Genomic DNA, 15094 nt, shown 5'->3' with positions numbered 1-15094 from the left:
GATTCAAAATCCTCCCTTATTGTGTACGCTCGTCCGGGCACAGTACCTAACTGGAGTCTGGAGGAGGGTCATAGGGGGAGGAGCCAGTGCACACCACCTGATCGGAAAAGCTTTACTTTTTGTGCCCTGTCTCCTGCGGAGCCGCTATTCCCCATGGTCCTTTCAGGAACCCCAGCATCCACTACGGACTCCGAGAAATAGATTTATCGGTAAGTAAAATCTTATTATTGTTGAGCCATCTGTTGAGAGGCTCAGTTATATTTCATACTGTTAACTGGGTATAATATCACGAGTTGTACGGTGTGATTGGTGTGGCTGGTATGAGTCTTACCCGGGATTCAAAATCCTTCCTTATTGTGTCAGCTCTTCCGGGCACAGTATCCTAACTGAGGTCTGGAGGAGGGGCATAGAGGGAGGAGCCAGTGCACACCAGATAGTACCAAATCTTTCTTATAGAGTGCCCAGTCTCCTGCGGAGCCCGTCTATTCCCCATGGTCCTTACGGAGTCCCCAGCATCTACTACGGACTACGAGAAATAGAATTACCGGTGAGTAAATTCTTATTTTCCCCACCCCACTCCACCCTCTTCTCCTTCACACACACGAATACTCCCTCTCTCCCCTTCCCCCACACACACACACACACACACACCCTTCCCCATCCCTGCACATCCTACACCCCACCCCAACACCTCATGAACTCCCAACCCTCACACCACTACAACAAACACAACCCACGCACACCCATAACTCCTCAAAACAAACCCCTCGCCCCACGTGCAACACCCACCACACCCCACAAGCCCATCCCACAACCGAACTAGGCCCATACCTCCAGCCCAGCGGACGGCGATCCTATTACCGAGGAGAACACACACAATAAGCCAAATACCGCAGCAGCAGAGGTTAGTACATCCCACCCCCTGAGTCCCCCCTCCCCCCACATCCGCAACTCCCCCACCTGCAATGCCACCGGACCCCCATCCACAGCACCACCGCACCTGCCCCTCCCCCACCCGTGGCGCCTCCAGACCCCCTATCCAAACCACAGCACCCCGCACCCGCCGCTCCACCACCCGCAGCACCTATGGACCCCATCCCCCAACCGCGACACCCCCACACCTGCCACTCCCCCACCTGCGTCAACTCTGCTCCGCCCCCACCCCCTGCGCCTCCCGCCCCCCTACCCCACTCCCAGCACCCTGGGTCCCCCCGCACCCGCCCCTTCCCGACCCGCAGCACCCACGCACCCGCCCCCCACCCACAGCACTCCCACACCCGCCCCTCCTCCACCCACGGCGCCCCACCACCCGCATCGCCACCGGACCCCCACCACCATCCGTGGCACCCCCACACCTGCTCCTCCACCATCCGCAGCACCTATGGACCCCACTCCCCATCCGAAGCACCCACGCACCTGCCACTCCCCCACCCACGTTAACCCTGCTCCTCCCCCACCCGCTACGCCTCCCGACCGCCTACCCCACTCACAGCACATCCGCTCCTTCCCCACCCGCAGCACCCCCGCACCCGCCCCTCCGCCAGCCCCGCTCCTCCCCCACCCCCAGAGCACCAGCACCCACCCGCAGCGCCACCGGACCCCATCCACGGCACCCCCGCACCCGCCCCTCCCCCACCCGTGCCGCCTCCAGACCCCTACCCAAACCGCGGCACCCCGCACCCGCCACTCCACCACCCACAGAACCTATGGACCCCATCTGCGGCACCACCGAGCCTGACACTTTCCCACCCGCATCAACTCTGCACCTCCCTACCCACTACCACACTCTCAGCACCCCCACCTTACCCACCCGCAGCACCCTCCCACACACACAGCACCCCCGTACCCGCCCATCCCCCATCTGCCACACCCCAGCACCCACCCGTCCCCCGCCCGCAGCACCACAGGACCCCCATCCACGACACCCCCGCCCCCCTACCCAAACCACACCACCTCCGCACCTACCACTCCACCACCCACAGCACCTATTAACCCCATCCCCCGCACCCGCCACTTCCCCAACCACAGCACCTACTAGGTGATTCATCATGCCTTGCGTGCAGTGTTCATGCCGTCACAAGGGGCTACGGCCCATTAACCATCCTACACCCTTTGTCCCTGCAATATATTTAACCACTCACAAAATTATGATTGGAGGTAATACTCCATATAATAAAAATATTGCCCGCCCCAAGGGCGTGCAAAGGTTAAAGGGGCGTAGCCCCTTGCGACGGTGTGAAGAGCGCCCGTAGGGTGTGATGAATCACCTAGTAATGAGTAAGTATTTCCACAGTCATCAGATAAAAAGACAATTATCCCGCTCCATTGCATAAAGTGTGGGGTACTCCCAAAAAGAAGAATTTCCCAGACAATCCAAGGGGCAGTGTAGCATGCCATACACACAGAGTAGCACTATAGGTAACTGACCCTAAGCCTGTGTTTGCTGGACACATTGCTGTATTAGTATATTTGTATATATATATATATATGTATATTTGTTAGTATTCTTATTTGAATACTTAAAAATTAGCAGCTTACTGTATATAATATTTTTACTTAGGTAATGCATTTATAGAAGACGTGTTTTCCTTTTAGAGAGGCTGATATCAAAAGGTGATTGTAGGGGGAGGATGAGCAGGAAAAAAGATATGTATTTATCCCAGAACCAAACTTCCCGTTAGTATTATGTATATATTACAGTTGTTAATACATTTTTAATTGCCTCTCATTACATTGTTTCAGTAAACTGATCTTGTGAGATTTGGATCTCTGTGGAGAAATTAAGAAAGAAGTGGAGAAATTAAGGATTTAGGCTCCAATGTATTAAGCCCTAAAAAAGTGATAAAGTAGAGAGTGATAAAGAGTCATAAAGCACCAGCCAATCAGCTCCTAACTGCCATGTCACAGGATGTGTTTGACAAATGACAGGAACTGATTGGCTGGTACTTTATCTCTCTCCTCTTTATCACTTTTTAAGGCATAATACATTTGGTCCTCAGTTCTGGCCTATAGGACCCACATCATTCATAGCCTAGAATGACATAAACATAATACAGTATAGAGATTTCTGACTGCTTAATGTTACTGTATGACTACAGCAGTACTCAATGTCCTGTATAAAGCAAATTACAGTAGGTACAGCTGAGTGCTTAACACATCATATATTATAGCAGGTAGACTGTAACTATTTCCTCCCCCTGCAGGAATCATTGGGGGGCTGACAAGTGTGATCACGTCCACGGTGGAAGGTGTGAAAAATGAAGGTGGGCTCAGTGGCTTCATCTCCGGCTTGGGTAAAGGGCTTGTTGGAACTGTAACTAAACCAGTGGCAGGTGCCCTGGATTTTGCTTCGGAGACGGCGCAGGCAGTGAGAGACACCGCCACTCTGAGTGGCCACAGGTCAGTACCCAGTGTTTTTCTATCACACAATTGCCCTGGTGGCAGACTGTGACCTCAGCATGAAAAGTAACACCATGGCACAAAGGGGGCCTGTTTATCACATAATATATGTAGGACATCCCCCGAAAACACTATTTTTGGGGGGATAACCACATTATAAAGTACTCCCTGAATGCACCATGGAGGGACTGCAGCAAGATCTCTATACATGTGTCCTCATACATCATGCCTCAATACGCCACGCAGCATGAGATGCCTGGCGTGAGTGAGCCGCCAGCTCCTGTGCAACTCTACTAGCGTTGAGGGTCTTTTTTTGCCGGAAGTACGTCTCAGTCTCAACACAATGTGAATAAGACGCACGAGGAGACTGTGCTGATTAATGTGATATATTGCACTTGTATATCTGTGTGCGACTGAGTCTGTATACGGAGCACAACAGAACATGTAATGGATAAAAGCTGCAGCTGCTACATTGTACAACTTCATATAGTGGGAGGCAGGGTTCCCCCGGCGCTGCGACATGGCGCGACCTCCCGCAGCATCCAGCTCCCCCATTAAATACTAGGGTTGCGGGGTTCCACCTGCAATTAATAATCTGTGGGTAGTGGGAGCATAGCTTCCCACTAACCGTGCTGACCAACCTGTGACCGGCTTACAAGTTAATTTCTTTATACACACGCTCCAGCTAGCATACGCTGTGCCGCCACTTCCTGTCTGATGCAACGCATCGCAGGCAAGGAAGAAAAAGGACACATCTGTAGCATTGTGTTGCAACTACAACAGAGCCTCAAGGGGCTTGGTGAGCCAATAGGGGCTGTTTGACGTGACTGCAGAAATGATGTATGCGGACACATCTATATAATAATTATAAACCATGAACATGTCCTGCAATGTACGGTAAGTCACTTTTCGCTTGTTTCTGTTGATGTACTTGCGGGCCGTGCAGCACTGTAGATCTTCACAAATGCACCTGTTATGTGCTCACTGAGGACATATTCTGCCTCTGCCAAGGTAAATGCATTTTGCTATTTATGGAAACACATTCATATTTGCTGGAACGTTTCTTTCCAGTGATTTACTCTCACTGTGCTGACTATTCATCTGCCACATTGTGGGCCATATTCAGACCCGATCGCACCTCTGCGAATTTGCAGAGGTTTGCGATCAGATAATCGCTGCCCAGCCAGAGTGAAAATCCGCCCCGTGCAAGACTGCACACGCTGTACGAAAAGCTTTGCATACGCCGGTCAGCTGCAAATCTGTTAGCAACTCACTCACCATTGAATGATTTTCCCAGTCTGTGCGTAGCCCAGGACCTACTCCAAAAGTGCGAAAAAAAAATAGTCTGATCGGGCCGGAGCTGACGTCACACACCCTCCCTGAAAACGCTTGGGAATGTCTGCGTTTTCCCTGATACTCCCAGAAAACGCCCAGTTACCACCCCCCAAACGTATGCTTCCTGTCATTCAATCTGCGTACACCATACTTGCCTACCTGACCCTCTCCATGAGGGAGAAAATGCTCTGTTCCTGGACTTTCCTGGTAATGTATGATTGCCATTACCTGTGGTGAGCTAGTTAATTGATAAGAAAGGTGTTTCACCACAGGTGATGGCAATCATACATTACCAGGAAAGTCCAGGAACAGAGCATTTTCTCCCTCATGGAGAGGGGCAGGTAGGCAAGTATGGCGTACACCAAGTGATCAAAAAAGATGCCGGATTTTTTTGCAGTTTGGCCTCACGCCTGCGCATTACGATCCGTACACGTGCGCAGTCGTTCGATAATCAGCCGCTGTGCAATATCGCACAACAGCGATCAGGTCTGAATTAGGCCCTGTGTTCCTGTTGCCTACACAAAATGGAGATGAGCATTTTATGTTGTGAACCAATATTTATCCTGATAATATCAGTAGTTCCTGGTGAGCTAGTGGCCTTCATACTGCTGGGTGTTGGTTCAGCCTACAACATGGCGTCCTCCCTGTAAGTAGGTGGCGGTGGAACAGTTTATGTATGCCAGTCAACTCTTCCATGGACTTGTTTTCTCATTTTGTTTTCTTGTGTCCCTTCCAATGAATACATATATGTATGGTATACTATATTTACCACACACGTACATTGACCAAGTAGGAAAGAGATGTAAAAAAAAAAAAAGAGAGTGAGAGAATCTTGCAGGGAGGTGGGGAATGGAGGACAACAAAGTGTGTTCACTTGACTTGGCAGCGCTGCAAAATAATCCCCTCAGGCATTTCTTCATTCCTCAGCTATGTGTGGTTTGGAATCCAGTTCTTATACTGCTCCAAATGATTCTTTGCTGGCTCCGACTGCTGTTTGTCAAGCCACGGTCATTTTGTATTTATTTTTCTCCTCGCAGGAGTACATCTCTGCCAGGCCCTTTTTTTTTTTTTTTTTTTTTCCATAGCTTGATTTATAAAGTGCCCACGGGGCCTACAAAATGTCACACAAGATTTTTAACATAAATAGAATTTCAAGTCCCCAACACAGGCGAAATGAAAGCGAGAGCCCACTCTTCAAATTCCACAGCGAAGTCAAACAGAGTACAGCGTTTACAGTGGAAAATGTGTCTGGATAGAGCGCACTTTCTACATCTGTGCAACTGCCAGCAACATAGACCTCACAGCAGTAACCTATAACAAAAAGAAAAAGGTAAACAACAATTGTGGTTAAAGTACACAACATGTAAAAAAAAAAAAAAAAAAAAAGTGCTTTCTGCGCTATATTGTATAATGATACAGAGTTGAAGATTAGTACATAGTTGAAAAAGGGTCACAGGTTGGCATTTTTTCTTCTTCTGTCCCTGGAAATGGCTGTGGTATAATTTGTTGACAGTGATCATGTTGACAGTCGTCATGTGTACCCCGATGATATGTCAACATTATTAACTGTCGACAAACTGTCCCTGGTAGTCTAGTGGTCTCTTATCTTCTCCCAGCGGCTACAGCGTAGCTTTCAGGTCCCGGCGGTCATGTGACCTTCAGACCTCTGAGGGACCTGCAGTGTTTGTAAGTATCTCCGCACTACTCCTAGGCCTTTAACCCTTAGTGCCTAATCTAACCTCTCCCTGTAGCTTAACCCAGTGGACCATAACCGTCCGCATACTCAGACTGTCAACATTTCACATGGCGACGTGGTCACTGTCGGCCATATGGCCATTCTTGCCGTGTCAGCATTGTGCAGTTGACCGTTTTACCGAATCAACATTCTAATGGCGACATTGTAGTGTCTGCATATTGTATGGTGTCATGGTTACTGTCGACGATGTGATTGTATACCCTAGAAATGCCCCTATTTTTGTACAATTTTTCTTATTTTGTGTAGAATCAGAAATATTTCTTAGACGTTGACAGTTAATTTGTGAACCGCAGTAAAATAACGTAACATTCCATGAACATATTGTGATGAAGAGGCCGGTATTGACTGCAGGGTGTGTAATAGGCTTCCATGCAGCATAACTTAAAGAAAGCATCCCCGAAAAGGATTTTAATTCTTGGTCAATATGTATTAAGTTGTTTGGCACAATTTTTAGAAACACAAAAGCCAAGAAAATGTAGTACTAGTACATGTTTCCAGGCTGTGGTCCACTATAATCTGCTCGTGTTCATGGCACGATTATCGCGATTATGCAAGTGATGTTTTGGAATCGGTCTGATGCGGTAGTCTGTAAGACCCAAAAAGAAACTTAATGCTCAGTAATTGTGCTTTATCAGGCCATTTAATAATATTTAGAATTGTGGTAATGAACACAGGTCTGAGCCCTTTCAATCCTGCCCTATGGGGGGTATACAATTACCCGTGGTAAATTGTCTCGCCGGGGGCTATCCAATCAGCCCCGAGAAGGCAGCAGGGGCCGTGGCTTATGGCAGGTGAAACCAAATCCCTGGAAGCAGCCCCATTTTCATGCGAAAACACACAGGTTTCACAAACCTTTGTGTTTTCGGGAGACTTTTTTAAATTATTGGGGGGGGGGGGGGGGGGGCGATCCTCATAGGATAAAAAATTGCTCCCGATGTTTCTTCGCAGCTGATTGGATACCCGCCTATGTGTGTAACCAAAGTGGACATTAACTGCATTGTGCAGCAGGATAATTTCACGCGTTTCACCAGTTGCATAGTGAATTAGAACAGTAGAAGAGTGCATGAGAATGGGAGACTGCATCGTTCCAGATCCGATCACTTCCTATGAAAGCAGCAAGCTGGGAAACGTGCATTATTTGAAGATAGTTAAGGCTAATATAATGCAGGCAGTATAGAAGACTGCATATAAGTGAGAGAAGTATGTTGTAGAGATGGAAATTAATTACTGGAACATGCACAACCGTTTTCATGTGGGATTACCGGCCCATCTTATACCAGACCAGGGGCGGAACTACTGGCGGGGCAGGCAGTGCATTGCACTGGGGCCCCGCCGCACTCAAGGGCCCACAGCCGCCGGCCGGCATTACATGAATGAGTCACAATGACTCATTGTATGTCATGCCGCAGCCGCACACCAGCGCTCCCGTGACCCGCCCGTCATAAGGAACGATTCTGGCCACCCGCACACGAAGGAGGGAGGAGGGTCCGTCCCTCCCGCCCTCATATACAAACAGGTCACAGTCTCTCAGTGAAGGAGAGAGCCGCAGCAGCGCTTTGTTACTGGTGGAGGCGCTGCTGCTGCTGCTCCTCTGCTTCACTATAGGCTGTCTCTGAGAACAGCCTATAGGGAAGCAGAGGGGCAGCAGCAGCAGCGCCTCCACCAGTAACACAGCGCTGCTGCGGCTCCCTCCTTCACCTCCCTCCTCCTTCTTCTCTACTGCCCGGGAAGCTGCACCGAGGAGCCTGAGCCAACAGAGAGGGTAAGTATAATTCTTCTTTCTTTCTTTCTTTCTTTCTTTCTTTCTTTATTTGTTGGGACTGCCTGCCGCAATGTGTAAAAAGGGGGGACTGCCTGCCGCTATGTATAAAAATGGGGAATCTTCCTGCCGCAATGTAAAAAATGGGGAATCTGCCTGCCGCAATGTAAAAATGGGGAATCTGCCTGCCGCAATGTGTAAAAATGGGGAATCTGCCTGCCGCAATGTAAAAATGGGGAATCTGCCTGCCGCAATGTGTAAAAATGGGGAATCTGCCTGCCGCTATGTATAAAAATGGGGAATCTGCCTGCCGCTATGTATAAAAATGGGGAATCTTCCTGCCGCAATGTGTAAAAATGGGGAATCTGCCTGCCGCAATGTAAAAATGGGGAATCTGCCTGCCGCAATGTGTAAAAATGGGGAATCTGCCTGCCGCTATGTATAAAAATGGGGAATCTGCCTGCCGCTATGTATAAAAATGGGGAATCTGCCTGCCGCTATGTGTAAAAAGGTAGAATCTGCCTGCCGTAATGTGTAAAAAGGGCACGCTATCTGCCGTTATGTGTAAAAGTGTATGGTGTCTGCCGTAATGTGTAAAATGGGGACGCTGTCTGCCGTAATGTGTAAAATGGGGACGCTGTCTGCCGTAATGTGTAAAAAGTGCACGCTGTCTGCCGCTATGTGTAACGAGGGCACGCTGTCTGCCGCTATGTGTAACGAGGGCACGCTGTCTGCCATTGTGTAAAAAGTGTATGCTGTCTGCCGCTATGTGTAACGAGGGCACGCTGTCTGCCGTTATGTGTAAAAAGTGCACACTGTCTGCCGTTATGTGTAAAAAGGGGAATCTGTTCGCTGTAAGGAGTAAAAGGGTCTCTACCTGGTGTAGTGGTGCTACTGTGCGGCGTAATTTGAAGAATGGAGACTACTGTGCACCGTTTTATGAATTGGTATTATTTTGTGGACACACCCCTTCCCCACGAAGCCACGCCACTATGTATTTTTGCGCGCGCCTATGGCGCGCACTGCCCATGGGGTGGACTTGGATGGGATGGGGGGGGGGGCCCAAAGCATTTTGTTGCACCTGGGCCCACCGCTTGCTTGTTCCGCCACTGTACCAGACATGACCTGAATAGTTTTGCATGGTTGACAATCTAATCTTGTACTTGTGACAACAAGGTGGCTGATTGGTCAGTGAGTTATTAACTAGTTGTGGACTTAAGATAAGTCAATGTTTGTATCTTTGCACTTCACTTAATTAGTAAAACCCTTTTGTAGAACCGATCACTTACTGAAACACAGTTGTGCTCAGGGCCACAAAGCAGTCTCAGTCCTCTCTTACAATTTGTTCTTCCATTGTTAAGGGGGGTATACACGGGAGAGATGTGTGCTGAGCGATGCGGGGGGAGGATGGGGGCCGCTCATTTCACCCAGCGGGGAAATGAGCGACCTGCTAGATTGGCCTGCATGCAGGCTCATTCTAGCAGCGGCGATAGTGATGTGCGGGGCCGCGCATCGCTATCGCTGAGGGGGCTACACACGAGTGATCTGTGCTTAAAATATAAGCAATCTAGTCAGATTGCTTAGATTTTAAGCATGGATCGCTCTGTGAGTACCCCCCTTTACAGGGCGTACAAAGACATATTTATGGCATATATAGGTGGCTGGCAAGCGGTTTACAGCAGCTGTAAATTAAGTACTCCAGACCATGTTGATGTGTGTTGCTCAGAATTACAACTTTGCCTTTTCTAGGCTTCAAAAGCCTTGTTTTTAATGAAAGGACTTTTCCTTCTGTTTGGCTGAACACTTAAATATTCCCCAACCCCCTAAAGCCCAGAACAATACATTTCTCATTATAGCCGGGTTTCCTGTGGAAAACAAAAAACAAAACTGGAATAAAATAACTGTCTTTGGGGAACATGACTCAAAAAGTATTTTCTTTTTTTTATAGTTTTGAAAACTTATTTATTCACAATAATACTGTATGTACAGCCAACGTCATCTGATGTAATCCCTGCAGCCTTCAGTACCAGAACCCCATCGAACAGTAAAAAAAGGTAGTATTTCTGCAAAGTGAATTTCACGTGGAAATCCTCTGTAATGGACTCGAACAACCAAACATCACCCTTTTTTGCAAATGCCTCAAATAACAATTTTAGCTTCCCTTAACGTCACATTTCTATATCAAATAAAAATTTTCACTTGTTTACCTTGAAAATTATACTTGTTGCTGTAGACCAAGTATTGCTTAGGGGTGTGTTCAATAAGAGTCGGAAGCTGCCGTCTTGTCGGAAAGATGGCAGCTTTCGACTGATTAAGGTCGGAAGGGGTTCCATGCTATTCGATAGGGGTTGTCGGAAAACACGTGGATTGGCGGAATAGCCGTCGATCCGCGTGCTGCTGTCGAAAAAGGGGCCAAAGTCAGATTTGGCCCCGTTTCCGACAACCTCAATCCGACTTTTAAAAAACTCGGATTGAGGTGAGGAGACTGGGGAGCGGGGCGAGGCAGGGAGAGAGAGTGCTTACCGGCGGACAGGGCTCCCTCCAGCAGCTCCTTCCACGGCTCCCTCCAGCGGCTCCTTCCACGGCTCCCTCCAGCAGTTCCCTGTGAAATCACACAAGGGGAGCTGCTGACAGCAGGGACAGGGCACAGGGAACGGCCAAATCCGACAGTCGGATTTGGCCTCTCATTGAATAAGGCATGTCGGATCCATTCCAACAAATGCATGTCGGAATGGATCCGACTCTTATTGAATACACCCCTTAGTGTTTGACTTTGGACAGACTAGTGCTAGTATTATTGCTAGGTAATAAAATCACAAGGTATACCCCAGAAAGCAGCGGTCCCCAAACTTTCTTAAATCACGGCGCCCTTGGGTAACAGCATTTTTCTACACCCCCCCCCCCCGAGGCCAAAAGGTTCTGATAGAATAGGATATTCCTCATTGTCATTGTAAAAGAACAACGAATTTACAATCCAGGTCACACAAATAATTGCGATTCACCATTTCTGGTTACAACCAACAATTACAGATGGAAAAAAGCTTAAATCGAGATGTCCTAGCTTTGAAGCGCCTAAGCCGTCTTTTCGACGGAAGGAAAGTATGTGATGGTACGGATGATAGCAGTACTGAACGATGCTGTTTCCCTTGTGACGGCAAGTTTTAATTTAATTATCAATTGACGACGATGATATTTACATTGAAAACATTTACATTAAATTTCTTATTGGGAAATTCGGGAAAAAATATTAAATTACCGGTAAGTAAATTGTGTTTACCGCAGGATTGTTTATATATTGATGGACAGGGTTGCGCTACTGATTGTTGAAACATTTTATGACTGGCAGCCATCAGCACAGGCTTTGCCTATTACATTGACCATAAATAATTTGATTTGGTCCTTTACTACTGACCCGTGGCACCTCTGCAAGAGCCCAGCTGCACCACAGGGTGCCACGGCACCCAGTTTTTGAACCATTCCAAAGAAATATAGAATAGTAAATTAACTGATTAAAACTTTTTCAACTGTTTATACATTTTTATTGCAGACTGTTGTTTAAACGGTAATAGTGGGTACACGCTTAGCGATAAATTAAACAACATCGCTCATTTTGACCCTTCCTGGGCGACATCGCTTACTTTATTGCCAAGTGTGTATGCCGCTGACGACGAGTGATGCACAGCCCGGCCGAGTAATAGCGTTTGCATATCGCTTAGTGTGTACGCACTGCAGCCAACATCCCCGGCAGGGAAGGGAACACACTAGGCGGCGGCGCTCATAGAGCACATGGCCTAGCAGTGTGTACCCACCTGAAGACATTTAGGGCCTAATTCAGACCTGATTGCAGCAGCAAACTTTTTCTCTAATGGGCAAAACCATGTGCAGTGCAGGTGGGGCAGATGTAACGTGCAGAGAGAGTTAGATTTGGGTGGGGTGTATTCAAACTGAAATCTAAATTGCAGTGTAAAAATCATACTTGCCGACATTCTGGCTGCTCTCTGCGGGAGAGAGCAGCCAGGTCGGCTCAGCAAGGGGGCAGGGGAGGACTGTGACGTGGGGAGGGGGTGGAGCAGGGCGGGATGGGGCGGAGTTTCGGTGGCACATCCTTTCAGCCACGCCCCCCGCTCTGTAATGCCGCGATCCCCGGCATTACACTACAGGGGGCGTGGCTATGATGACGCGATTCAGCAAGAATCGCGTCATCAACTGCCCGGACCGCCCACTTTACACACTAAGTGCGCGGACGGGCAGGGGGACCCCTGATTCCGGGAGACTTGCCTGCTCTTCCGGGGGGCCGGCAGGGTCACCCGATTTTCGGGAGCCTCCCAGCCATTCCGGGAGAGTAGGCAAGTATGGTAAAAATAAAGCAGCCAGTATTTACCCTGCACAGAAACAAAATAACCCACCCAAATGTAACGCACTCAGGACATGTTATATCTGCTCCACTTGCACTGCACATGGTTTTGCCCATTAGAGAAAGATTTTGCTTCTGTGATCAGGTCAGAATTAGGCCCTTAAGCCTTTTTTTTTATTTTGCTAGTTCTTTCTTTGCTAAAGTATATCAATGCATGTCTAAAACGAATCAAGACATAAACTCCTATTTGCATTGTTTGAAAGAAAGATTAAAACTAAATCCAATATTGCTTTTCCACATATAGGTCCGTTTATCTATTGTACAACCATATAGGCAAATGAAACTTGGGAAATGCATTAACCACCTGCCTTGCATGGTCACATCAGATGTGACCAGTCAGAAACACCCATCGTACGGCTGCTGGAAGATAATCTTCTAGCAGCCACCAGTCCCAGAGGGACCTTCCGGCCCTTTTGCACCCATGCCTCCGCTCCCAGTGTCTGCCAATCACTGCTGGATGCAGTGATTAGCCAGCCCAGCAGCACCCCCCACCCGGCAGCTGCAGAGAGGAGGAGTCACCGGGGAAATAAAATGCACTGAACCACAACCTTCTGTGTGTGTCCCACGCCTGCTCCTCTCTACAGGCGCTGGGGAATTCATTGACTGCCCCCTCCTGAAACCTGCTTCTCTCTGCAGGTGCCAGGAAAACCATTGGCAGCCGCCTCCCTGTGCCCACCACCTGCTTCTCTCTGCTGGCGCCGGGGAAGTCATCGGCAGCCCCCTCCATGTGCCCGTCACCTGCTTCCCCCTGCAGACGCAGAGGAAGTCATCAGCAGCCTACTCCATGTGCCCGGAACCTGCTTCTCTCTGCAGGCACCAGGGAAGTCATCGGCAGCCCCCTCCGAGTACCCGGCACCTGCTTCTCTCTGCAGACACAGAGGAAGTCATCAGCAGCCCCCCTCCATGTGCCTGGAACCAGCTTCTCTATGCAGGCTCCGGGGAAGTCATCGGCAGCCCCCTCCATGTGCCCGGCACCTGCTTCTCTTTGCAGGCACCAGGGAAGTCATCGGCAGCCCTCTCCGTCTGCCCGGCACCTGCTTCTCTCTGCAGACGCAGAGGAAGTCATCAGCTGCCCCCTCCATGTGCCCGGAACCTGCTTCTCTCTGCAGGCACCAGGGAAGTCATCGGCAGCCCCTTCCATGTGCCCGGAACCTGCTTCTCCCTGCAGGCACCAGGGAAGTCATCGGCAGCTCCCTCCATGTCCCCGGAACCTGCTTCTCCCTGCAGGCACCAGGGAAGTCATCGGCAGCCCCCTCCATGTGCCCGGCACCTGCGGGGAAGTGATCGGCAGCCCCCTCCATGTGCCCGACAACTGCTTCTCTCTGCTGGCACTGGGGAAGTCATCGACAGCCCCCTCCATGTGCCCGACACCTGCTTCTCTCTGCAGGCTCTGGGCAGTCATTGGCAGCCCCCTCCATGTGCCCGGCACCTGCTTCTCCCTGCAGGCACCTGGGAAGTCATCGGCAGCCCCCTCCATGTGCCCGGAACCTGCTTCTCCCTGCAGGCACCAGGGAAGTCATTGGCAGCCCCCTCCATGTGCCCGGCACCTGCGGGGAAGTGATCGGCAGCCCCCTCCATGTGCCCGACACCTGCTTCTCTCTGCTGGCACTAGGGAAGTCATCGGCAGCCCCCTCCATGTGCCCGACACCTGCTTCACTCTGCAGGCACCTGGGAAGTCATCAGCAGCCCCCCTCCATGTGCCCGGCACCGGCTTCTCTCTGCAGGCGCCAGGGAAGTCATCGGCAGCCCTCTCCATGTACCCGGCACCTGCTTCTCTCTGCAGGCACCGGGGAAGTCATCGACAGCGCTCTCAATGTGCCCCGGAGCATGATTCTTTCTGCAGGCGCTGGGGAAGTCACCGGCAGCCCCCTCCATATTCCCGACACCTGCTTCTCTCTGCAGGCTCTAGGGAAGTCATCGGCAGCCCCCCTCCATGTGCCCGGCACCGGCTTCTCTCTGCAGGTGCCAGGGAAGTAATCGGCAGCCCCCTCCATGTGCCCGGCACCTGCTTCTCTCTGCAGGCTCTGGGAAAGTCGTTGGCAGCCCCCTCCATGTGCCCGACACCTGCTTCACACTGCAGGCACCTGGGAAGTCATCAGCAGCCCCCCTCCTTGTGCCCGGCACCGGCTTCCCTCTGCAGGCGCCAGGGAAGTCATCGGCAGCCCTCTCCATGTGCCCAGCACCTGCTTCTCTCTGCAGGCGCCGGGGAAGTCATCGACAGCACTCTCAATGTGCTCTGGAGCATGCTTCTCTCTGCAGGTGCTGGGGAAGTCATCGGCAGCCTCCACCATGTGGCCGGCACCTCTTCCGACAGCAGGTGCATATGTGTGCTGAGAGAGGGGGGATGGACGGGGGGACCGCTCATTTCACCGCATGCATGCCCAATCTAGAGCCGGTGATAGCGACGTGCGGGGCCGCACATCGCTGTCGC

At 50.3% G+C, this 15094-nt stretch overlaps 1 protein-coding gene across 4 annotated transcripts in view; it reads left to right on the top strand.

The window, feature by feature from the left end:
• VPS13D (vacuolar protein sorting 13 homolog D) overlaps nucleotides 1-15094 on the top strand; it is a 504218-nt gene that overhangs the window by 372912 nt on the left and 116212 nt on the right. For all 4 annotated transcript variants that reach the window (XM_063943541.1, XM_063943538.1, XM_063943540.1 and 1 more), the window contains one exon: nucleotides 3204-3399. In XM_063943541.1, the coding sequence (XP_063799611.1) occupies nucleotides 3204-3399 (196 nt within the window). The remainder of the gene's footprint in view (nucleotides 1-3203; nucleotides 3400-15094) is intronic.

The sequence above is a fragment of the Pseudophryne corroboree genome, chromosome 10, assembly GCF_028390025.1.
Source record: "Pseudophryne corroboree isolate aPseCor3 chromosome 10, aPseCor3.hap2, whole genome shotgun sequence".
Classification (NCBI taxonomy): Eukaryota; Metazoa; Chordata; class Amphibia; order Anura; family Myobatrachidae; genus Pseudophryne; species Pseudophryne corroboree.
This window is presented reverse-complemented; position numbering and strand designations above follow the sequence as displayed.